The sequence below is a fragment of the Nicotiana tomentosiformis genome, chromosome 7, assembly GCF_000390325.3.
Source record: "Nicotiana tomentosiformis chromosome 7, ASM39032v3, whole genome shotgun sequence".
Taxonomy (NCBI): domain Eukaryota; kingdom Viridiplantae; phylum Streptophyta; class Magnoliopsida; order Solanales; family Solanaceae; genus Nicotiana; species Nicotiana tomentosiformis.
In genome coordinates this window covers 109198660-109223237 of record NC_090818.1, presented here as the reverse complement: position 1 = coordinate 109223237, position 24578 = coordinate 109198660, and the positions used below count along the sequence as shown (strand labels likewise).

Genomic DNA, 24578 nt, shown 5'->3' with positions numbered 1-24578 from the left:
GGAACATTCGGTTAGGTCTGTGTGCCGATGGCTTCACGCCTTTTTCTATATCTGCGACACCATATTCATGTTGGCCTGTCTTTCTTACACCTTATAATCTACCACCTGAGTTGTGTATGACTAGTCCATATATATTCTTAAATTGTATTATCCCCGGTCCACGTAATCCGAAAAGTTTGATTGATGTATATTTGCAACCTTTGATTGATGAGCTAAAACAATTGTGGTATGATGGTGTTGAAACATATGACATATCAACCAAGCAGAATTTTAATATGCGTGCTAATTTAATGTGGACTATTAATGATTTTCCTGCGTATGGAATGTTGTCTGGGTGGATGACTGCCGGGAAGCTAGCTTGTCCTTACTGCATGGAAAATAGTAAAACGTTCACTTTGAAACATGGCCGAAAGCAATCATGGTTTGATTGTCACCGTCAATTCTTGCCTGATGATCATGAGTTTAGAAGGATGAAAAATGCATTCAAAAAGAATAAAGTGGAATATGATTCTCCACCTCCGATACTTTCAGGTGAGGAAATTTGGGAGAGGGTCCAGAACTTCAGTAAAGTTACTGAGGCTCCACCTTATAGATTCCCCGGATATGGTGTTAATCATAATTGGACGAAACAGAGTATATTTTGGGAGTTGCCTTATTGGAAGGATAATCTTCTCCGACACAACCTTGATGTCATGCATATTGAGAAGAATTATTTTGATAATTTGTTCAACACAGTGATGGATGTTAAAGGTAAGACAAAAGATAACCCGAAGGCTAGAATGGACTTACAAGAATATTGCAGGCGGCCTGAATTATACTTGCAGACAGCAAACAATGGTAAGGTGTTCAAGCCCAAAGCAAGTTACACATTCACTTTGGAGGAAAGACGACAAATTTGTGATTGGGTTACGAAATTAAAGATGCCTGAGGGTTATGCGTCGAATCTTGGAAAAAAAGTAGATATGGAGGTAGGGAAGTTGAGCCATTTGAAAAGTCATGACTGCCATGTTTTCATGGAGACCTTAGTGCCTATTGCATTTTGTGGTTTGCCTGAAAGAATCTGGAAACCCATCACAGAGATTAGTTTGTTTTTCAAAGACTTGTGTTCTACCACATTAAGGGAAGAAAACCTACTTCGGATGGACCAGAACATCCCTGTAATTTCTAAGTAAGATGGAAAAAATATTCCCATGTGGTTTCTTTGATGTGATGGAACACCTTCCAATACACCTTGTACACGAGGCACGACTTGGAGGGCCTGTTCAATGCAGATGGATGTATCCCTTTGAGAGGTAATATTATAAGTTTGATGTACTATTCTATTTTATTTGAATGTTATTGGCTAACATGAGATTATGTAGGACAATTGGCAAATGCAAACAATTTGTTAAGCAGAGGAATAAGATTGAAGGATCTATATGCGAAGCCTATCTTGCAAAGGAAACTGCATATTTTTGTTCTTATTATTTTGAGAGTAACGTGCCATGTTCTAGGAATAGGCCCAATAGGCACACGGTCGAATGTGTGAATGATCCATTATATCCACCAATGTCCATATTCAATCAACCAGGCCGATGTTCTAAGGATGTTAGAAAGAGAAGTTTGAGTGATATGGAGTACAAGTCAGCTACACTTCATGTGTTGCTAAATTGTCCCGAAGTTGTACCATTTCTCAAGTAAGTATTGATTTATTAGTTATCAAAATGTAAAATTTACTGTGACTACATATTGATGCAACTACTAAAAATATTTGATATGTCACAGTCACTTCGTGGGTCAATTTGGCTATGATGCTGTATATACGAGATTTGATACGTGGTTCAAACAGTTTGTAAGTGTGTACTATATATATATATATATATATATATATATATATATATATATATATATATATATATATATATATATATATGTAGTGAATGTATAAAAATTGATTCATAAGTTGTGCTAACTTATGACTTTTTTTAACTCTATGTAGGTAAATAATCCAAATAATGGTGTAAATCAATTTTTGAAAGATATATCTTGGGGACCTGGGCTTCAGGTCACAACAATGTCTAAGTACGTAGTGAATGGTTATAAGTTTCATACAGAGGATTGCTCTAAAAATAAAAATAGCAACAACAGCGGGGTGTGGGTTCTAGGTGGTGATGGCAACCAAGTTGGAGATATTGATTATTATGGTGTGGTCAAAGAAATATTACAACTAGAATATACAGGTTGGCCATATAAGAAATTGATACTCTTTAGATGCAAGTGGTTTGACCCAAATCCAACAAGAGGTACAAGAGTACACAACCAATACAACATAATTGAGGTTAATCATACGAGGGAGTATGATCGCTATGATCCTTTCATAATTGCACATAACGTTAGGCAAGTGTATTATGCTCCTTATCCATTGCGGCGGAATAAGTCCGATTGGTGGGTTGTAATAAAAACTAAGCCTGTAGGTAGGGTGGAAGTCGAGAATGTGTTAGATGTTGCATATCAAAACGATATCTCCAATATTCACCAAATAGTGGACGATCAGTTAGAAAATGATTTGGAACATCCTGAACGCATATTGGAAGAAGTTGATATAAATGAAGTAACAATTATAGAAAATGAGGACGAGGAATCAACTGATGAAGCTCAAACAAGTGAGGACGAAGAATTCTCGGACGAGGAACAATACGTCGATGAGGATTAAAAAGTTGGTTTTTTAAAGCACTCTCGTTTTATAGCTAGTTTCTTATATGTTTCAATCTAAATGTGTATTATATTATGCAGATGGCAGGCAAGGGTCAAGGTAACAATGACCCTACTAGTTCTCGGGGTCGAGAAAAGGGTAGGAAGGGAAAGAGGAGGGTAGAAAATAATACTCCCTCTTGTCCACCTTTTTCAGAGATGCCTATGTCTTATCCTCCACCACACGGCTATACTGAGCTGCCACAGCATCACGAGCCGTACACCTTCATTCAGACACCCAGTCTTCCATCACAGGGTCACAGGACTATACGTCCGACATACAGTCCAGCTGCCTCACAGCCATCTGCATCACATCCACATGGATCACATCCCTACATATCACAGCCACATGGATCGCATCCACCCATGTCACAGCCACTCGGGTCACAGCCACTCGGGTCACAGCCATCGGTATCACATCCACTTGGGTCGCATCCAGCTATGTCGCAGTCACAGGGATCGCAACCATCTTCATCATCGACTCCATCTATTGCAGGCCTTCGCCTGGGAGGCATTAGCTCTGACCTGCCTACACCGTCTTCACATGTATCTGATACACATGCTTCGGATGGTGATGACGAGGTAGTGCATTATGATCGATATGGCAGGATCATCATAGTCCCTGAGGGTGATGGGTAAGTGTTATTCATTATTTTTGCGTCTATTGATTTGTAACATTTTTACTAAGATATTAATGTATTTTTGTTGTTAAATTACAGGTTCAGGCCGGGTAATAAAACTACGAGGATAATCACCAATGCCATCAGAAAGCTTTATGATGGCCCTTATGCGACTTGGACTGATTGCCCATTCTCACTGAAGGAGCAAATTTTCAATCAATGTAAGGTATAAATGTTCTTTTAAACAGTTTAATAATTTATATTTATGACGTTTCCATCTAATATTTAACTTTTGAAATACAGAGCAAGTGTGTATGGGAAGACCGCTATAGCGCGGAAGTGGCTACAAATTTTCATCATAAAGCTCGCAAGAGATTGGCGGATGCTTTCTCGAATGCTAGAAAGAAGAACAAGAGGCCTGGCTGGTTACTTGAGAATTTGTGGAATGATTTACAAAGGCAATGGCTTACCGCAGAGTTCTTAGAGAGGAGCGAAAAAGGAAAGAAAGCTCGTGCATCCGAGAAGGGAGGCTCCTTGCACACTGGAGGTGCGATCAGCCTAGGGACAATAAAAAGAAGATTGGTACGTAATTGCTTAAATTATTTTACTTTTCTAAGTATATCTATTCTGTTTATTAACTAAATTAATTTGTTTTCAGGAAAAGAAGTATGGGCATCCAATGAGTCATGATGAGCTATTCAAGGAGACACATATTGTGAAGAAGAAGAAAGAGGGGGATCAAGATAGGTGGGTCGAGGACCGGGCCTCGACTGCATATGTAAGCTTTCAAATTTATTTAAGTATTATAATTTACTTTTATAAACAACTTGAAATACTCATTTAATTTAAAATAATATAGGGTCGCTACCAAAGTAACGTAGAGGAATTCATCCGTAGTCATCCAGCTGGTGAATCGGGTGAGCCAACCCAACCTTCGGACGAGGATGCTGAAAGAATATGGTTGGAGTCTGTTGGCGGTCCAAAATGGGGAAGGTATACGGGCTTCCTACTAAAAACTTCCATCGCTATAAGTGTGGAATGCGAGGAATAGGGACTTCCTCGCATGGCGAGCAACTTAATAGGGAGAGCCTCTCCGCTATGCGGGAGACAGTGACAAAGCTCACATCAGAGCTAGAAGCGGCCAAGGAAAGAGAAAGGCTTAGAGATGCTCAATTCCTTGGCATGCAAGCTCAGATCAGAACTCTCCTATCTAGTGGAGCTTTTCTGTTGCCCCGATCTCGTGAGTCATCTCCAGAGGGTCGACCTCTACGTGATCGTTCCTCCCGCCCTGCTCGTGATCGTTCCTCCTGTCCTCCCCGTGATCGTGCTTCCCGTCTTCCACAAGACCATTCTCTATATCGTCTTGTAGATGAAAGTTCATCAGACGGTGATGATGATGTTGTACAAAATACCCCTTGACTTTTATATACTTTGAACTAGACAAATAGAATCAGTTTTGAACTAGTTGTAATTAGTTTTAACTTGGTTTTGGATTTTTATGTTCAATTGAACTTTAATTTGTTAGTTTTAAAGTATTTATTGAATGTTTTGGTTGTTGTTGTTGTGTTGTTGTTGTTGTTGTTGTTGTTGTTGTTGTTGTTGTTGTTGTATTGTTGTTGTTGTGTTGTTGTTGTTGTTGTTGTTGTTGTGTTGTTGTTGTTGTTGTTGTGTTGTTGTTGTTGTTGTTGTTGTTGTTGTGTTTTTGTTTTTGTTGTTGTTGTTGTTTTGTTGTTGTTGTTATTGTTATTATTGTTGTTGTGTTGTTGTTGTTGTTGTGTTGTTGTTGTTGTTGTGTTTTTGTTGTTGTTGTTGTGTTGTTGTGTTGTTGTATTGTATGCTGGCAGGTGGTTTAGCTGCCAAAACAGGCATTTTATGCTAAAATTAATCCTAGAAAAACCGACCAACGTTGGTCGATTTTTAATAAAAAAAAAAAAATTTATTCCAAAATACCGACCAAAGTTGGTCGGTTAATGAACGTTGAATTCCCAGAATTCAAGACTACCGTCCAACTTTGGTCGGTATTTTGCTTGCATTGTTGAGATTACCGACCATAGTTGGTCGGTAATGTTTAATTTTAATTAGTTTTAAAAAATATATATTTTCAATTACCGACCAAAGTTGGTCGGTTTTTTTTAATTTTAATAATTAATAAAAAAAGATAATCCGACCAACTTTGGTCGGTAAAATTAAATTAATAAAATATGTTTCCGACCAAAGTTGGTCGGTAAGTAATTAAACTTGTCAGATGGTCGTTTTAATATACCGACCAAAGCTGGTCGGTAATTTCCGACCAACTTTGGTCGGTAAGCCGTTCCGACCATCAAAATACCGTCCACACCGTAAAGGTCGCGTTTTGGTCGGTAATTTGCCATAACCGACCAACGTTGGTCGGTATTTTTGGTCGGTTTTTTGCGAATTTCTAGTAGTGTACCCAATTCCGAGACATGGGTCCCGCGGGTGATTTTTGAGTTAATTTCGGAATTTTCGTTAAATTGTTGATTTCGTTAATTAGAAGAGTTTATTATTGTTGTATTTATGATATGTAATTGCTTTTGGCTAGATTTGGGTCATTCGGAGCCGAATATTCGTAGAAAAGGCATTGTGACCGATTGATTGAGCTTGGTTCGAGGTTAGTGGCTTGCCTAACTTTGTGGGAGGGGGAGAGGAAGAGAGGGGGGATCCCCTTAAGATTTGGAACTATTGTGATATGTGAGCGCCGTGTACGTGAGGTGACGAGTACGTACACAGGCTAGTTGTGGTAAAACCCGATTTTTCTTACTGAACAATAACTTGTTTTCCTGTTATTTTGAGTTATACCATTTTAATGAGTACTAATCTATTTTCATTCTTAATTGATTTATTCCAATATGTGTAGCTATCATATTTAGTCTAATACAACATGTCTACGTGTCTTAATTGTTTATGTGAATTCTGTGCAGCATGCTTAGTGAATTTTCCGCTTCTTCCCTGACTGGTACTTAGTCTAAATTGTAAGAATTTCGTGATGTAGTTGTATTTCTATCATTCGCGCTTCATATTTACTTTGGGACTACGGAACGATATTCCGGGAGATCCCCTTGTACTGCATATTTACTTTGGGACTACAGAACGATATTCCGGGAGATCCACATGTACTGCATATTTACTTTGGGACTACGGAATGGTATTTCGGAAGATTCCCATGTACTGCATATTTACTTTGGGACTACAGAACGGTATTCCGCGAGATCCCCATGTACATTTACGTTTGGGACTACGAGACGGTATCTCGGGAGATCCCATGTTGTGATTTCTGTGTACTGAGCTGTTACCTTCTATGATTTCATTGTTGTTAAATTTCAGCCTTTATTTTATTGCGGTATTACACTCTATATTGTTTTTATTATATATTTGTCAGTAGGGCCCTGATCTGACCTTGTCACTACTCGACCGAGGTTAGGCTTGGTACTTACTGCGTACCGATTGTGGTGTACTCATGCTACTCTCTCCACATATTTTTTTTCGTGTGCAGATCTAGGTGCACCTTATCAGCTGCACTATCAGTGAGCGGGACAGCTTTGGAGACTTCAAGGTATATCTGTCGCGTCCGCAGACCTCGAAGTCCCCTTCTACTCTTTCTCATGTCCATTATCTTCTGTATTTTCCTTGTTAGATTCTAATATATAAAGACACTAGATTTTTTCTTCTGTAGTTTGTGATTCACGATGTTCCGGATTTTGGGATTTGCTGTGTATTTTTGAACGGTTAGGTGTTAAAATTATGTTTTCATTTTATTATTCCGCGAATGGTAGGCTTACCTAGTCGTAGAGACTAGGTGCCGTCACGACGTTATACGGAGGAAAAATTTAGGTCGTGACAGTTGTCACCATGTGCGGGTGTTGTTTGTGAGTTTGACATGTTTTTCCCTGAAAATAAAAACACTTACAAGAACAAGCGTAAAGTAGTATGTGTTATCGGAATCAATATTAACTAATCACTATTATCCTTAGCCCTACGGTGGGCGCCAAACTATTTACCCTCAAAATTGGATAATAATTAAATTTATAATGTGAATTTAAGGATACGTGATTTCACTTAATACTGATTGATAGATATAAAGATTAAAGTCAGAATTGAACTATAAGGCAAACCAAACCAGTGTTTGAATAGAACTCAGCCATTGAGTTGGAGCACTCTCGAACTGGTTGATGCAAGGATAATACAAATACGATAAGCTGAAGAACAAGAGCGTGAGCAAGAAAGAAAATTATATATCTTTTGTATCAGTTCTCTCCCTACAAATGGTTAGAACTCCCCTTTATATAGTAGAAGAATTCTAAATATGGTACACTTCTAATTACAGAGGAAAATCCCATGATTAACTAAACAACCGCTCTTGATTCGATCTGTTCCGAGATTTTCGTCATGATCTTCGATCAGTCGCGGATATCTCGCTTTTCTGTTACTACGCTATTTTCGGTATTGCCCGATGTCTGTCTTGTTTGGTCTCGATTGTTGTCGGCCTCGATCTTGACAGGTGCCTCGTATCCTGACCTCGACACCTTGTCTTCGTGCCTCGATCCGATCCACTTCGGAGTCGCCCTTCGATGTAAACTTTTGGTCTCGGTCAAATAATAAAATCGAATGGGACCAATTTTAACCGTATACAATGTGCTATCATATTTTGGTGTTAAAGATGAACCTAAGAAGAAGTTTGAAAAACTCTCCAAAAGAAATCAACATTTTAATTGGCTAATTATTTCACGTAAAGAGCTTATACAGACATGTAACACATATGGTGTGAGAGATGAACCTAAGAAGAAGTTTGAAGATGCTTTTCAAAAGAGTTAGCGAAAAAAACTTGTTCCCGTGTAATCAACGCTTTAATTAGCTAATTATTTCACATAAGGAGCGTTTGCATGCGCTTAAGATATTTTTGATCAGTGCAAAATGTGTTTGATTTGTATAATTTAAACGCAAAATGTGTTTGATTTGTATACTTTAAACATGTTCAATCGAAACAAAATCTAATTACAGTGTCGATAAAACACAACCTTTAAATGTATGTTATGCATTCAACCAATAACATTTTGTAAATGCCAACTAGTGACAAATTTAAATATTATTTAAATGAAGAGACGATTGAACGTTAGACCCACCACCTTGCACGCAATTAGAAGGAATTTTGAACGAGGGAAAACTTTATGTTTGGTAGGAATCAGATACGTGTCCTCCAGGAACAGTTCGCATCCAACGTGGCACTATTATTATCCCGTTAATGATACGCACTGATTTTTCACATTATTTTAATTAATTGCTACAATTAACTCGCTTTGTTTTTATTCATAGAAAGCTAAGTTCCTGCTAGCTTTCATGATTGCCTTATTTACAAATATTATCCTCTCTAGTCCATATTATTTAGTTTTTTATTTTTTATTTTATTCTAAAATAAGTATTCCCTCTGTTTCAATTTAGATGACATACTTTTTTTATTAGTCCATTAAAAAAATAATGATATATTTCTATAAATAAAAATAATTTAACTTCAAACTCTTCATTTTACCATTATACTTTTAATGAGAAACTTTTACAACCACACAAATGTCATGATTCTACAATGCTTTTACCCCTTGAATTTTTAAGATCACAAATTTTAAAAGTTTATTTTTCTTAAATTCCGTGCCGAGTCAAACTAACTTATCTAAATTGAAACGGGTATTTTATATAATCAAAAAAATATTAATTTTATCAAGTTTACTCTTATTTACCCTGCTTTTCAAGAAGTCTTTCTCAATTATAATTTCCTATAAGTACATTAAATAGGTACTCTTACTACTTCGTCAAAGGCATTTAATATGTACATAATGTTATACCATATTGCTTTTACACTAGATATGTACGTTAATTTTGTTAAAATTCTTCTTATTTTTTAGGAGTAGTTAGTTTCTTAAAAGCACCAAATTATATGAACCGAAAGGAAACTTTTTTTTTTTCCAGACAATAAGTCACTAAGTTTTCTTTTTAAAAATATGTTACTATGTTATTTAGTGCAATAATATATTTTTAAAAAAGTTTTGTATTCATTAAATTCCATTATTTAAAATGAATTCAAATACTATGTTTAAGACTTTAAGTCCGCTCGAGGCATCGGAAACTGAGACGATACAACATCATTTACAAGCTTGAAAAATGATACACTTTCACATACTCAAAAAAAACAAAAACGCAAATGCCAATAAAGTCCTCGAATTGTTCCCCCAACTTTGTACGTGTGACAATATCTTCAACTTGTGAAAGACAGACTATAATCAATTAACAGCAAAGGGTCAAATATACCTTTGTATTTTCGAAAATGGTCTAAAAATATCTCTTGTTATACTATTGGATTATCTATATTCATGCAATCATATTTTGGGTTCAAATATACACCTCATTTAAACGGAGGACACGTGTCATCGCCCTGTTGGTCACTTCTAAATATCTCATAATTAATTAAAAAGTAATTTTCTAAAGCAATTTTTTTTGTAAAAACTAGAAAAAACTGAATTTTTTTTACTAAAAAACTGAAAAAAAATAATAAAAAAATTTCACTTTTTACAAAAAAACTACTTTAAAAAAATATTTTTGTAAAAAACTGGAAAAATAACTGAAAAGCAATTTTCTAAAAAAATTAAAAAGTGGACGAAATTGAAATTTTTTAAACTAAAAAATGAAAAAAAATTATTTTTACAGTTTTTACAAAAACTTTACTTTAGAAAATTACTTTTCAGTTTTTTTTTTAGTTTTTACAAAAAATACTGCTTTAAAAACTATTTTTTAGTTTTTTGTAAAGCAATACTGTTCTAAAAACTACAAAAAATTATTTTTGATTTTTTTATTTTTTAGTAAAAAACATTCATTTTTTTCAGTTTTTACAAAAATATTATTTTAAAAAATTGCTTTTCAGTTTTTTTTTTCAGTTTTTAAAAAAATATTATTTTAGAAAATATTTTCAGTTTTTTTAAAGCAATATTTTTGTAAAAACTGGAAAAAAAAATATTTTTGTTTTTTTCAGTTTTTAGTAAAAAAATTCAGTTTTTCCAGTTTTTACAAAAAATAATTATTTCAGAAAATTACTTTTTAATTAATTAGGAGCTATTTAGAAGTGACCAACAGGACGATGACACGTGTCCTTCCGTTTAAATGAGTGATATATTTTAACCCAAAATATGATTGAAGAGGTATAAATAACTCAATAATATAATAAGGGATATTCTTAAAAAAATTTCGAAGGTATAAGAGAATATTTGACCCTTTGCCCATCAATTAATTACAAAGAATATCATCCCAATCTAACGATAATCTAAATCAACTCTCAAGTTGGCTACTGGCACGCTGTCCGTTGATGTGGCGAGCATCTCACATCGTACGGATGACATTATGCCACGTCAGTTCAAGATACATCACGTGGCACGCACGCGAGGGACGGCTATATCTGGGGTAGGTATTAACCCCCTAGATTTCCAGAAACTTCTAATGAATTCGTGGCTTACAACAGAAGAGCCTCCACCATCGAACACGTGTCCTTCTGGGACCAATAAGATCCGACGTGGCACTATGAATTAACCTGTTAATGATACGCCCCGGATTTGTCGCATTATTTTATTTCCACCACCTTCGATTAATTCAATTTTTAAAACTTCGACTTCTAGTAGCTTCCAGTTGCTTCTGGAACCAAAATTTTTACAGAGAATATTGTATTTCGATTTTGTGAATTTCGATTTTCCGAAGTAATGAACGGAAATGGTGAAAGAGAAAAGGAAGTGGAGAAAATGGAGGAAGAGAATGATGAGGAGAAGAGGTATAAGGTGTTAATGTGGGGATATCTTCCCGGAGTATTCACTCATAAGTCGCCGTTAAATTCTCCGGTGGCCGTTCAGTCGCCGGAGACCGGCATCGATGTTCAATCATGGAAGGATGTTTGTGGTGGAGGTTGTGGGTTCGCCATGGCCATTTCAGGTTATATACTTATTTTCTCTTTGAATTTGTGTTCCTACGCGAATTTTTCTCTATGTTTACGGATTTTTATGAATTAGAAAAAGTAAATCTCTTACTTCTTCTAGCTTTGTGTGGCAAGCTTTTCATTGATATTCATATAGTGAGATCTGCGACTATGAATGTAGGTAGCAAGTTTGACTTAGATCTTAGCAGGTTAGACGTGAGTTTTTCCTCATATTAATGAAGTGAATAAAAAAAAAGTAAGTTAATTTGGTATAGCTAAATGTGACGATTAGGAAGACGCCTGCCTATGTGTAATTTCATTTTATTTGTAACAGCGTCACATTGGTTGAGGGTATGAGGCCTCGGCAGAGTTAAGTTTACGGGTCTGAGTTCTAGACAATGCGGCTTATTGGGTTCTAGATAAATTATTTCTACATATTAAGTAGATTTTTTAACATATATATAGGGTTTGATCCTAACACAAATACATGGTTTGATCCAAACCTACTGGTGTTGTAGAACCCCTAAATAGAAGTAATATATACTTGGTCAATTCCTCGGTATTAGGGTAGATTTTTTAATAAGGTTCTTGCCAAATTCAAATATTTTTTTCCATAGGACAATAAATACATCTTTGAAGTTAGACGTAGGAGTTATGTTGCTCGAACTTTCCTAAAATATTGTCTTAATCGTATTGGATCCTCCAAAAATGCACTACTTTTTGAGGATCTGACAAACATAGAGTGGAGAGGAATTTGGGAATTTTGTTTCGGGAAAGATATTTTGATACAACAACAACAACTATGCCTCAGTCCTAAATAAAGTTAGAAAAGATATTTTGACAATTAAAAAATAATATGAAGGACAAAATATGGTGTTCATTGACTTAGAGGAAACATATGGTAGAGTATCACGAAAGGTCCGTTGGTGGGTGATGGAGAAGAAAACAATTCATAATAAATATATACATGCCATAAAGGATATGTATAAAGGGGTCGTTACTAGTGTAAAAACCATAATACGAGATACAAAGGAGTTTCTCGCACTAGTGGGTCTACATTAAGGGTCGACATTGAGCCCCTATTTTTTACCCAAGTTATGGATGAGCTAACCAACACAACACAAGATGAGAACTATACAACAACAACCCAGTAAAATCCTACAAGCGGGGTCTGGGGAGGGTAGTGTGTACGCAGACCTTACCCTTACCCCGAGGGAGTAGAGAGATTGTTTCCGATAGACCCTCGGCTCAAGAATACGAAAAGAGACAATATATATCAGTACGAAATCATTGAAATAATAATATCATAAGAACCAGAAAAATGGATGAAAGCAATAACAATAACTAGTAAATAAGGCCTGGCACAATGAACAACGGAAGAATAGTGTGAACACAACATTAACCACTAGCAGTCTAAGACAAAACCCTATTATACTAGCCTCACACCGGTATGAAGTGGAAAAATGATCAACTACCTCATAAATTACAACCTTAATGCTCAACCTCCACACCTTCCTATCAAGGGCCATGTACTCGAAAATCTGAAGTCAGTGTTTTGGATAGAGTGCGGTGACAGATAGCGACGAGGGCCCGCTTCACTGAGGCGAGAGGCGAGAAGCGTAACGCTCGCCTTTTTTATGTGAAGCGACAATTTATACAAAAAATAAAATATAAAATATTATATATATAACTAAAAACTCAATAGCAATAATATATTAATAAATATATCAATTCAAAAATTAAAAACTCAATAGATGGTCATAGTAGATTCCAAGCTATTTCATTTCTTTTATTACCATCGGATGACGCCATTTCAATATTGTTTTATAGGAAAAAATTATCAGTCAATATGCAATTAATTCTGCTCTATAACTAAAAAAAAGGAGGAAATTTCAGGTTTGAAACTTTGAAGAAACACTCTGTCTGTGCCCAACAGTAAAAGAATTGAAAAAACAGAGCCAAAAAAAAGAAGAAAGAAGAAAGAAAGAAAGAAGAAAAATCTCTCTGCTGAGCTGCTCGATCAAAAACAACAGAGCCAAAAAAAAAAAAAGAGAAGAAAAAAAACGAAGAGAAATCAGAGCAAGAACACTCTTTGTTCTATTGAGTGCTGCACTATTGCTCGATAAAAAACAGAGCCAAAACAAACAAAAAAAAGAAAGGAGAAAGAAGAAAGATGAAAGATGAAGAAGAAAGAAAAAAAAAAGGAAACTCGAAGAAGAAGAAGAGAAGCATACCTGGGTCGACATAGATGAAGAAGAAGATGGCAAAAACTTGAAGCTTTCAAATGTGGCTGGGTCGAAATCATTGTGGCTGCTCTGCTGTTTGAAGCTTGAAGAAGAAAGAAACGTCTGAAAGCTCATAGCCCAAATCACGACCTTTTTCTTTAATCTCTGCACTTTTTTTTGTTTTTTTTAAAAAAGCGACGCTACAGTTGCATCTCGCCACATTGTCGCTTCTCGCTACACAGGCAGAGGCGAGTTCTATTTGTAAAACGCAGCGCAACATAGCAGAAAAGCGATGGAGGCTCGCATCGCTACGCCTCACGCTATTAGTGTTGAGGCGAGCGCTATTTACAACCGTCTAAAGCCACGCTATGTCCTGCCTGATCACCTCTCCCCAATATTTTTTAGGCCGCCCTCGGCCTCTCTTGTACCCGTCAAAGCCAATTGCTCACACATCCTTTTCAGGGCATTCAGGCTTTTCCTCCGCACGTGCCCGAACTATCTGGGTCTCGCTTCCCACATCTTGTCATCCATAAGAGCCACGCCCACCTTCTCCCGAATATCTTCATTCCTAATCTTATTCATCCTAGTGTGCGCGCACATCCACCTCAACATTCTCATTTATGCTACTTTCATATTCTGGATATGTGATTTCTTAACTGGCCAATGCTCAGCCCCATACAACATGGACGGTTTAACCACCGCTCTATAAACTTACCTTTGAGTATCGGTGGTACTTTTTTGTCACACATGACTTCATATGCTAACCTTCATTTCATCCACTCTATCCCTATACGATGTGTGTCATCCTTGTCGATCTCCCCATTCCTCTGGATAACCGACCCAAGGTACTTGAAAATGCCTTTCTTGCGGACGACCTGTGATTCAAGCCTCACGTCCATGCCCGCTTCCCTCGACTCGGCACTGAACTTGCACTCCAGGCAGGGGCGGAGCTACAGTAGTTGTTGCGGGTTCGGGCTAACCTAGTAACTTTTTCCGGAACCCTATATTTGTATTGAAATATTTACTAAATCTATATAAATATATACTGCCGAACCCAGTAACAAAAGGGGTCTTGGTTCAATGGTAAGGGTTGTGGGTTAGCTGGGAAAGATGGGGTTCGATTCCCTCTGAAAGCAATGTTTTATTTTAAAATTTAGAACCCACACACATCAAATCCTAGCTCCGCCTCTGACTCCAGGTATTCTGTGTTAGTCCTGCTCAACTTGAAACCCTTAGACTCAAGGGCCTATCTCCAAACCTCTAGTCTCTCGTAAACGCCGTCTTGCGTCTCATCAATCAGAACTATGTTGTCAGCGAATAACAGACATTATGGCACCTCCCTTTGGAAATGGTGTGTCAGTGTGTCCATCACTGGGGCAAATAAGAACGAACTGAGCACAGATCCTTGGTGTAACCCCATAACAACTGAAAATTGTTCTGAGTCGCCCCCCAATGCCCTAACACGAGTCTTAGCTCTATCATACATGTCCTTAATCGCCCTAATGTAAGCAACCGGGGCACCTTTTGCCTTATGACATCTCCAAAGAACCTCGCTAGGGACCTTGTCATACGCTTTCTCCAGGTCAATAAACACTATTGCATTGCAGATCCTTTTTCTTATACCTGTACTGTTCCACCAGCCTCCTAATAAGGTGGATAGCTTCCGTAGTAGAACGACCCGGCATGAACCCGAACTGGTTGTCGGATATAGACACCATCCTCATCACCCTCTCTTTCACCATCTTCATCTGGCATCCTCTTTGTCTTTAAAATAGCATTAAACAACCCAATCAACCACTCCAAGCCTGCTCTACACACACACCTCTAAAATACTACCCGAATTTCGTTTGGCCCGGTTGCTCTGCCCGTACTCATCTTACGCATAGCCCCCACGACCTCCTCAACCTTAATGCACCTACAATACCTAAAGTTTTGGTGACTCTCGGAATGTCCCAATTCACCTAGCACAATATCCCAGTCCCCCTCTTCATTCAGAAGCTTATGAAAGTAAGTTTGTCATTTGTGCTTAATCCGAGCCTCTCCCATCAATACTCTACCGTTCTCGTCTTTGATGCACCTCACTTGGTCCAGATCCTGAGCCTTCCTCTCTCTTGCCTTGGCCAGCCGGAATAACTTCTTCTCCCCGCCTTTGTACAGACAACCAAATACCGCAGTCTTAGCCTCCGTGACTGCCAACTTCGCCTCCTTCCTAGTTACCTTATACCTCTCTCTATTCGCTCTCCTTTCTTCTTCTCGCCTGTGCTCCCTACAAACTTCAGGTACGCCACCTTCTTCGCTTCCACTTTAATGTTTTCTATTTGCTGATGATATTGTGTCAATTGATGAAACTAGTGAGGGTGTCAACCAAAAGCTTGAAGTACATAGAAGTACCTTACTAAGTAAGAGTTTTAGAACAAGTAAAAGTAAGACCGAACACTTGCATTGCAAGTTTAGTCAGCATGAAAAGAGTGAAGTTAAGGTGGGACTAGAAGGTTTTGCTGTCCCAAAATGCAAACAATTTGGATATCTAGATTCATCGTTTCAAGAGAAGGGAATGATGATGAAGATGTTCGTAGGATTAAAATAAAATGGTTGAAATGCAAAACTGCTATTAGGGTGTCATGTAATGAAAGAATGCATCTTTCACTTTGGTAAGTTCTATAGAATAGCTATAAGACCGACCATGATATATGGTAGTGATTGTTGGGCCGCTAAAGTTTAACATATTCACAATATGAATGTTGCAGAGATGCGGATGATTAGATGAATATGTAATCATAAAAAGATTAGATAAGATAAAGAATGACCACAGTTGCCAGAAGGTGCAAGCAGGATGCATTGAGGATAAAATTAGAAAAGGCCGCTTGAGATGGTTTAGTCATATCTTGCGTCGACTTATAAATGCACCGATTCGCTGTGTTATCAAAGGTGAAAAGCGTAAAAAAGCTCTAAGGTCTATTGGCCTTTAAGCTCAAAGCACAAATAAAGTGTGAGCTTTAATGAAGAAAGGCGCAAATGAAAAAAAAATTATATGTATGTGCAGTCCAAGACTAATATCTATAAGTATGAATACCATATATATGGACAAAGAAATTGAAGAAAATTTACAATAAATAAAATATCAATTGTTGATTGTTGCCTCTTCAGGATTACGTTCATTGGCAAGGAAAAACATTGAAGCGCCCGCTAAGCGAGGCGAAGCGCTCAACATGTTTTGAGCCTCGCTTTAGGGCTTAAGCGTGCTTTAACCTTTGATAACATTACCGGTTTGTAGGTTTGGAATAATGGTGAATGAAGATGTTTAAAAGGGACAAGAGTGGGTTGCTGTAGTAGTGAGCACCCTCCACTTCCAACCAAGAGGTTGTGAATTCGAGTCACCCCAAGAGCAAGGTGGGGAGTTCTTGGAGGGAGGGAGCCGAGGGTCTATCGGAAACAGCCTCTTTACCCTAGGGTAGGGGTAAGGTCTGCGTACAAACTACCCTCCTCATACCCCACTAGTGGGATTATACTGGGTTATTGTTGAAGATGTTTAAAGGGAATGGGATAGAGCTAAAATCACATGGAAGATAATTGTCCTGAGAGACTTACCAATTCTTAGAATCAATGCAAATTTTGCTAAAGATAGGACACAATGGAACTATGGAAGAAAAAGATCCATCTAGGTGATATCTACTAATTGAGAGTATTGTATAGACTTGTTAGGGAATTTCTACTATTATTATTATTATTATTACTACTACTACTATTATTATTATTATTATTATTATTATTAGGGTATAGACTTAGGGAATTTCTACTACTCCTACTACTACTACTATTATTATTATTATTATTATTATTATTATTACGGAAAAGGGCCAAAAATACCCCTAACGTATTGAAAATGGCTCAAAAATGCCCTCCGTTAACCTTTTGGTCTAAAAATACCCTTAACGTTTTATTTTTGGATCACATATACCCTTGAAACTAACAAAACATGGATGGTAAATTTTTGGCTCACCTTCCATCAATATACCATATATTTTTTATATGTATTTTATACCACATATATAAATTATGTATATACATCATAATACATGTAAACAAACAAAATATACCATACATATTCTTTAAAGTTGTGTATTTTATACTTTATATATACCACTATTATCTAATTTATCACATATCTATATATAATAAAAGGAGAGGCTAAAGTACATTATTAAGACAAGTGGCATAACCACAAAAAAAACCAAGTGGCATTATTAAGACAAAACAAACTAGTACCTTTTTAACTAAAAAAAATCTTTTTAAATTTTGAATTAATTGGTTACTCTATTTGAATTAATAATTAATAAATATAGATATCTTATAATTAGCTATATTAAAAAAACAAAAATATAAAAACAATAACTACTCATTCAAATTGGGGAGTAGTTTCAAGTTGGAGTTTTAAAAATATATTAAAAAATAAATAAATGAAAAAGTAAAATTAGCTATAATAAAAAACGAAAATATGTTGTATATACATAATTTATATATGTGGTATAAAATACATATAAAAAATATATGGTATATTGATGGAAGGTGAGCCAAAAATTTACCATTCATGTTTTGTTAATTTCAAGGGTATCTGTGAGCCAAAAATAAAACGTTAAGGGTATATATGTGAGCCAAAAATAAAACGTTAAGGGTATTTTTAGACCAAAAGATTAACGGGGGGCATTTTTGAGCCATTTTCAATACGTTAGGGGTATTTTTGGCCCTTTTCCGTTATTATTATTATTATTATTATTATTATTACTTTTACTTTATTTGGTATGATAATGATATTAGTTGAACTTAGAAGCGAGGATTCATATAAACGACGTCAACTTGTTTGGGATTGAGGCGTAGTTATTGTTGTTGTTGTTTTGTAAGGATAAAATAGTAAAAATTACGGTCAAACCAAAAGTGCTTATAAGCTGAAAACCGTTATGTTGGGGTGACCAAATATTGGCTTTTGGTTGTTTTGGACTTTTTAAGTACTTAGCTTATAAGCACTTTATGTGTTTACCAAGCGCATAGATAAATCAAAATGTACTTATAAGCCAGTTTGACCAGCTTATAAGCTTAGCCAAACACCCTCTTAACCATATCAAGAGAGGTGTCATCATGAGGCGACATATGTGTTCATTCCAAAACTAATATCTACCCGTAAGTGGTCATGGAGCTTCTTAAGACTACAATAATATGAATTCGAGACAGAACATAACCTTACAATGTCAAAGAAAGGAAGAACAAAAGGTGCCACAATGGGTCAAGTATGGGGCTTGCCGCTGAAATTATGGATGTGGTGCTCAACTCTGGTGTTCGAGACTGACAGAATCTGTATGACATAGCATGGGGCAAGTATAAAATTCAGTTTTTCAAATAAAATGCCTCTAAAAGTTGAATCAAGTTTTTTAAATAAAATTTCGCATTTTCAATGTAATGCTTCATATAACATAAACATGCAAAGCATTGTTTGAAGAATGTTCAAAACATAAGTGAGCTTGTAAGCCTTGGTGACTCGTCTTGGCACCCAAGTGTCATTGATACATAATAATTATAATGTATGCATCATGATTATAACATGTATACATCATGACATCTGATCACCCTCCCAATCAATTACTGCTGTACATGCTGTATTACGATAAGTATGTGATAAGGAATGCTAGCAAAATAATTGAGGTAAAAATTGAAGAGATGCATTTTTGTTCAAGGTGTTGATGAAGAGATACTAGTTATAATACCAAATCAGACAGTCGGAATTGCATCTGACCAACACTAACCAACTAAGCCTTGTGCGTTGAGTCATGAATGTCTACTATCATAAGATAAGAATTGTAGTTCACATAAGCACAACTCAGCAGAGCATTGTTGCTTGTCAGAAGAGAGAGATGCTTCTTTGTAAGCTGTCTATGAATATACACAAGCTATAAGAGACAGTTGAAATTGCACCTACCAAGGGAAAACAACTAATCCTTGTGCTTTGAGATTAGTGTTCCATCATGAACACTTATGTTTGAGTTACAGGGCCTTGATTGATTTTCCAGCCTCCATTGATCACTGTTTTGGTATATTTAACATGGGGCAAAGGACATCATCTTGAGAATAAAAAATGAAAGGTTCCACACTGGATCTCTCCGTCCATTCCAATCTCATTCCTTTTTCCACATCTTCTCAGTGATTTCCATCTTGAAAATGACGACAGCTCCGCGAGAAGAAGAGGAGGGCAGAGGGGGGAGAAAGGCGATAAGCAAATAGGAAAAAAAGTAGCGTCAAATAGTTAATACAAGGATCCCTATTTATAATTATACTCTACACAATACATACTACTCGTATTTCAATGTGGGACTAAGCATACTTATATACATAATTCTAACAGTTTGATGAATTGGCAGCAGGGTCTGGAAAACTTATCACGTGGGGTTCTGCAGATGGTTTCCATCTTGAAAATGACGACAGCTCCGCGACCGTTGATTTTATGTGGTTTAACTATGTATTATTTGTGTGAGAACTAGCACGGGAAAACTATATTATTAATGTACATACTATAATACAAGGATCCAACAACAACAACATACCCAGTATAATCCCACGGGTGGGGTCCGGGGAGGGTAGTGAGTACGCAGACCTTACCCCTACCTGGAGAGGTAGAGAGGCTGTTTCCGATAGACCCTCGGCTCAAGAAAAGATGGAAAGGAAGAATAGGGGAGAAGAAGAGGAGGGCAGAGGGGGGAGAAAGGCGATAAGCAAATAGGAAAAAAAGTAGCGTCAAATAGTTAATACAAGGATCCCTATTTATAATTATACTCTACACAATACATACTACTCGTATTTCAATGTGGGACTAAGCATACTTATATACATAATTCTAACAGTTTGATGAATTGGCAGCAGGGTCTGGAAAACTTATCACGTGGGGTTCTGCAGATGATCAAGGCCAAAGCTACTTGACTTCAGGAAAACATGGGGTATTGTGGCAAATCTTTCTTGTGTGGACTCGTTTATATCGATCACTTAAAATTGATGTTGCTATCTTCTTTCATTACTGCATTTATCAAGGAGACTCCAGAGCCATTTCCGCTTCCAACTGATGATCCAGTCGTGAAAGCTGCAGCTGGTTGGGCACATATTGTATCTGTTACAGGTGATGTACTGTTGCCCAGTCTTTCTGAGCTGTCAGTCACCCTTCAGCTAATTCAGAATGTTATTTGCAGGAGCCTTCTCAATCTCATTTCTTTTCTTTTCTTCTCTTTTTTTCTACTTCAAACCATAAGAAAGATAAGCGGAGACATATGGTTATAAAATATTTATATTTCTGTACAGAAAAGAATGATGTATACACGTGGGGCTGGAAAGAATGTGTGCCTTCTTCCAAGCTTGTTTTAAATTTCGCTGCTGGAGGAAGTGTTGAAGGGGGGGATGCTTTTCGGAAAGAAAGTTCAGTATTAACTGAGCAAGGTAATGGAAGTTGGTTTCCAATTTGAACCAGTTAAGATTTTGGCAAGTTCATCTGCATGTTTATCTCTGGAGAGTTAACTAATACTACAAAGACTAATTTTTGCAGAGAGCCCTCAGTCTCAAGGCTCCAAGTTAACTGGTAGTTCAGTCGCTCACCAAGATAATAAAAAGGCTGAAGAAACTGCAAAGAGGAGAAGAACAGTGACAGCTAAACAAGAACTCGAAAGCCCACCACCTGCTGACGAATCACTTTCTGCACCACCTTGTATTGTAGAACTGGATCCTGGGGTGAAGATAACCTCAGTTGCTGCAGGAGGGCGCCACACATTAGCATTGTCAGGTAACTTCACTCCTCCATGCATGTTGTAGCCTGTTACTGTCATTTTGGAAGTGAAGTCGGTTACTTTGTGGTTACGCCATATAGTTTTGTAGGTCTTATGAAGTACGAAGACATGGAAGAACTTTAATGTAAAGCAAGACACCTGATGCATCATATTTTTGCCGGATTTAGATGTGGGACAGGTATGGGGTTGGGGCTATGGAGGTGAAGGGCAGCTTGGCGTAGGCTCCAGGATTAAAATAGTGGCTACCCCTCATCTTATACCATGTCTGGATACGTCTTCACATGGAGCAGACCGGAGTCTTGGGAATCCTCAAGGAAGCCTTACCCCAGGGAGTCAGACACATAAAGCTTTGGGGAGCTACATAAAGAGAATTGCTTGTGGTGGTCGGCATAGTGCAGTAATCACAGGTTAGCACTGAGTTCAGTTTTAGTACTTCTGCTGACCACATAGGGTCCAATATCTTTTAATAAGGACACTTTACAAATTTAAGTTTCACATTGTGAGAAGAAAAGAAGAATGCTTTTGGAAATATGTTTAAGGTTTTCAAGTTTGAATGGCTTTGAGTTACTCCGTTTTGCAACAAAGTCAGACTCCATCTCAAATCATTGTCTTTACTTTTTGCTCCTTGAAGTTAAAATGATACTTCATCCTGGATTATCTTTCTGCTCACCTGGGTATTTGTTTCAATTGTCAGATGCTGGGGTGCTGCTTACATTTGGCTGGGGATTGTATGGGCAGGTGAGTGTTTTTATCATCACACTTCAAATGCGATGCATGTCTTGTCCTCTTATCCATAAAAGAACTCTTCACATGCTATTCTCTACAATTTCAGCATTAAAAAGATTGATTAATCTTGAGCAAGGAAATATCATAGCCAGGTCGCATCTTGCTTATAGCGTTGTCGATATATGTTTTGTTGCCGGAATAGAATGTCCACCACTTGATATCATTTTTTTTTTTCAAACAAGCACTGCTTTTCTTTGTAAGTCCTCTAGTCTCATTCGTTGTATTCAGTGTGGACTAGGTAATACAAATGACGTGCTGAGGCCAACTTGTGTCTCTTCTCTATTGAACACTAGAATAGAAGCTGTGGCAGGTGGACTATGGCATTCTGTGTGCTTATGTGATCATGGCCGTGTGTATACTTTTGGGGGAAATCAGTTTGGCCAATTGGGTGTAGGTACAGGCGCGGACCATGCAGAGGTGCGTCCAAGATTTATCACTTGTTTCGTGTCTTTCTAATAAACTCTTGTTTGTGGACTCAACAGTTTCAATGTCCAATAGTAATATCTAGTTGAGGCTGAATTATGATGTCATCTAAGAGTTTGGCTAGTCGTACCATGAGATGTGCCAAGAAGTAGGATTTGTTGAAATCACAGTCCAGAAACTTTCAACCAGAAGTGGTGGCTTTAAATATACCTAGCACTTGAGGGATAAGAGATAATTGTCAATTTCTGACAGCCAATTAGTTAGACCATATAATTCCTTATATATTGGCAGTTTTGCAGATGCATTATTCTAAACCTTATTGTTTGAGGGCACTAGAAACTCAACAGGAGATTTCTGTTACAGACATCACCTAGGCTTGTGGATGCCTCAATACTGGAAAACAAGAATGCCAAAGTAGTGTCTTGTGGAGCTCGTCATAGTGCCATAATGACAGGTAAGTGTCGAGACTATCAAGAAGATGAAGTGCATTTCGGCCTCTAATCCACCGGACAACCTGAGTTCTTTTTTTTCTTCATAGAGGACAACTTTAGTTCACTTAGTTTGATCTCACACACCTATTCCATTTGTGGTGATCTGTGGTGGAGATATTGTTCAGTACATGCAATTGTTTACATAACTATGACTAATTAGTCTTGTCCAAGTACATATCTGAATCTTTGGAATTTTATGAGTAGCAAAGTATACTTTTGATGGTGAGTTTGAATATACTTGTGTCTTACCCATGTGGTACACCATATTTCCTGTTGGTCATTATCTAATGTGTGTTAAATCGATCAGCTGCGGCAAGAATTAAACAATAGGAAGCAACCAGCACTTAAATATGTCTATTATTGTGAAACTATTACTAGTAAAACAATAATGTCTACTATTGCTAAACTGTCACTAGTAGGGTAACACGTTAATATCTCTATTATCCGTTTGCTATATGTTAGTATCTAAAGATACTTTTTGCTTTAACCTTTAGAGGATAGCAAAGTGTATAGCTGGGGATGGAACAAGTATGGTCAGGTATGTGAGAGATTATTATTCATTAAAAAAATTTACATGAGTATTCAATCTAACCTTTTGCTTTTCATTCCAGCTTGGCCTAAGTGATACAATTGACCGTAACAATCCTTGTGAAGTACCCATCGATGATTGTACACCAAAAAATGTAGCGTGTGGGTGGTGGCACACACTATTACTTGCTCAAAGCCATCAGTGATCTGCCCAGTATTTGGAGAGAACTTCTGTTGTATCAGCATCAGGGCGTGATCTGCCCAGTAACCCACTGACAGTGAATTTGCACAAGATCAGCATCAGGGCGTGACATGTGGTCACCTGGATCTCTCTCTCAAGTCTCAGGTTCATTTTCAGGATTCCAGAGACATTTGGAGACAATTGTTTTAGAGCTGCAGTATTTGTTGAACCAATGTACAGTATGTTGAATGTAACATATATTTAACTGACCTATTCTCTTCGAGTTTAAATCTGATGTATTTCATAGTTTCAATAGACTTATTTTATGTAGCTCTTTATCCTCTTTTGGTATAGACCTGGTGTGACCTATTCTCAAGTTGCATGTTTAGACAATGACTACCTTGGACAAGTTATCTTAGACAGGTGTAATTTTTCTAGAGTCGTAGATAAGGGTGGCATGTGGGTCGGGCCTGGTCCTAAGTGGGCTTTGCGGGCCCAGTTCTAAGCAGTCTCGGGCTTCACGGGCTTCTTGTTGGAACCGGCCCGGGACCGGGACCACGAACTAACGGTCCCGGGTTTAAGTGGGCCGGTCTCGGGCCTAAGCGGGCCCAATGGATACTTTCTATTTTTTAAATTTTTTTTATACAAGTTAGAGAAAAAAAATTGTAATAAAAATATCTAAGGCAATTTCTTGTAAATTATATTATAGAATTGTCACCTAAATATTTTAATTCAAATTTAAAGACAAATATTGTAAAGAGATATTCAAAGTAATACGTTATATATATATATATATATATATATATATATATATATATAT

At 37.1% G+C, this 24578-nt stretch overlaps 1 protein-coding gene and 1 long non-coding RNA gene across 10 annotated transcripts in view; one reads left to right on the top strand and one right to left on the bottom strand.

Moving 5' to 3' along the window:
- The first annotated feature begins 10964 nt into the window (after positions 1-10964).
- On the top strand, positions 10965-24111 carry LOC104086268 (ultraviolet-B receptor UVR8-like). 9 transcript variants are annotated; one of them, XM_070181824.1, is made up of 11 exons: positions 10965-11327; positions 20442-20515; positions 20607-20691; positions 20871-21005; positions 21112-21345; positions 21517-21756; positions 22044-22087; positions 22364-22552; positions 22922-23012; positions 23544-23587; positions 23661-24111. In XM_070181824.1, exons 1-11 carry the CDS (start codon positions 11102-11104, stop codon positions 23781-23783), a joined length of 1485 nt encoding a protein of 494 aa, XP_070037925.1. In that variant the 5' UTR covers positions 10965-11101; the 3' UTR covers positions 23784-24111. The 9 variants fall into 9 exon arrangements, 8 of the variants coding, with proteins under 8 accessions (XP_070037925.1, XP_070037929.1, XP_070037927.1 ...); XR_011409918.1 differs by having other exon boundaries at positions 10979-11327; positions 20439-20515; positions 22858-23012; XM_070181826.1 differs by having other exon boundaries at positions 10979-11327; positions 20610-20691.
- LOC138896559 (uncharacterized) overlaps positions 23664-24578 on the bottom strand; it is a 16666-nt gene continuing 15751 nt past the window's right edge. Inside the window, exon 2 of the long non-coding RNA XR_011409919.1 lies at positions 23664-24192. This is a non-coding gene — a long non-coding RNA (uncharacterized lncRNA). The remainder of the gene's footprint in view (positions 24193-24578) is intronic.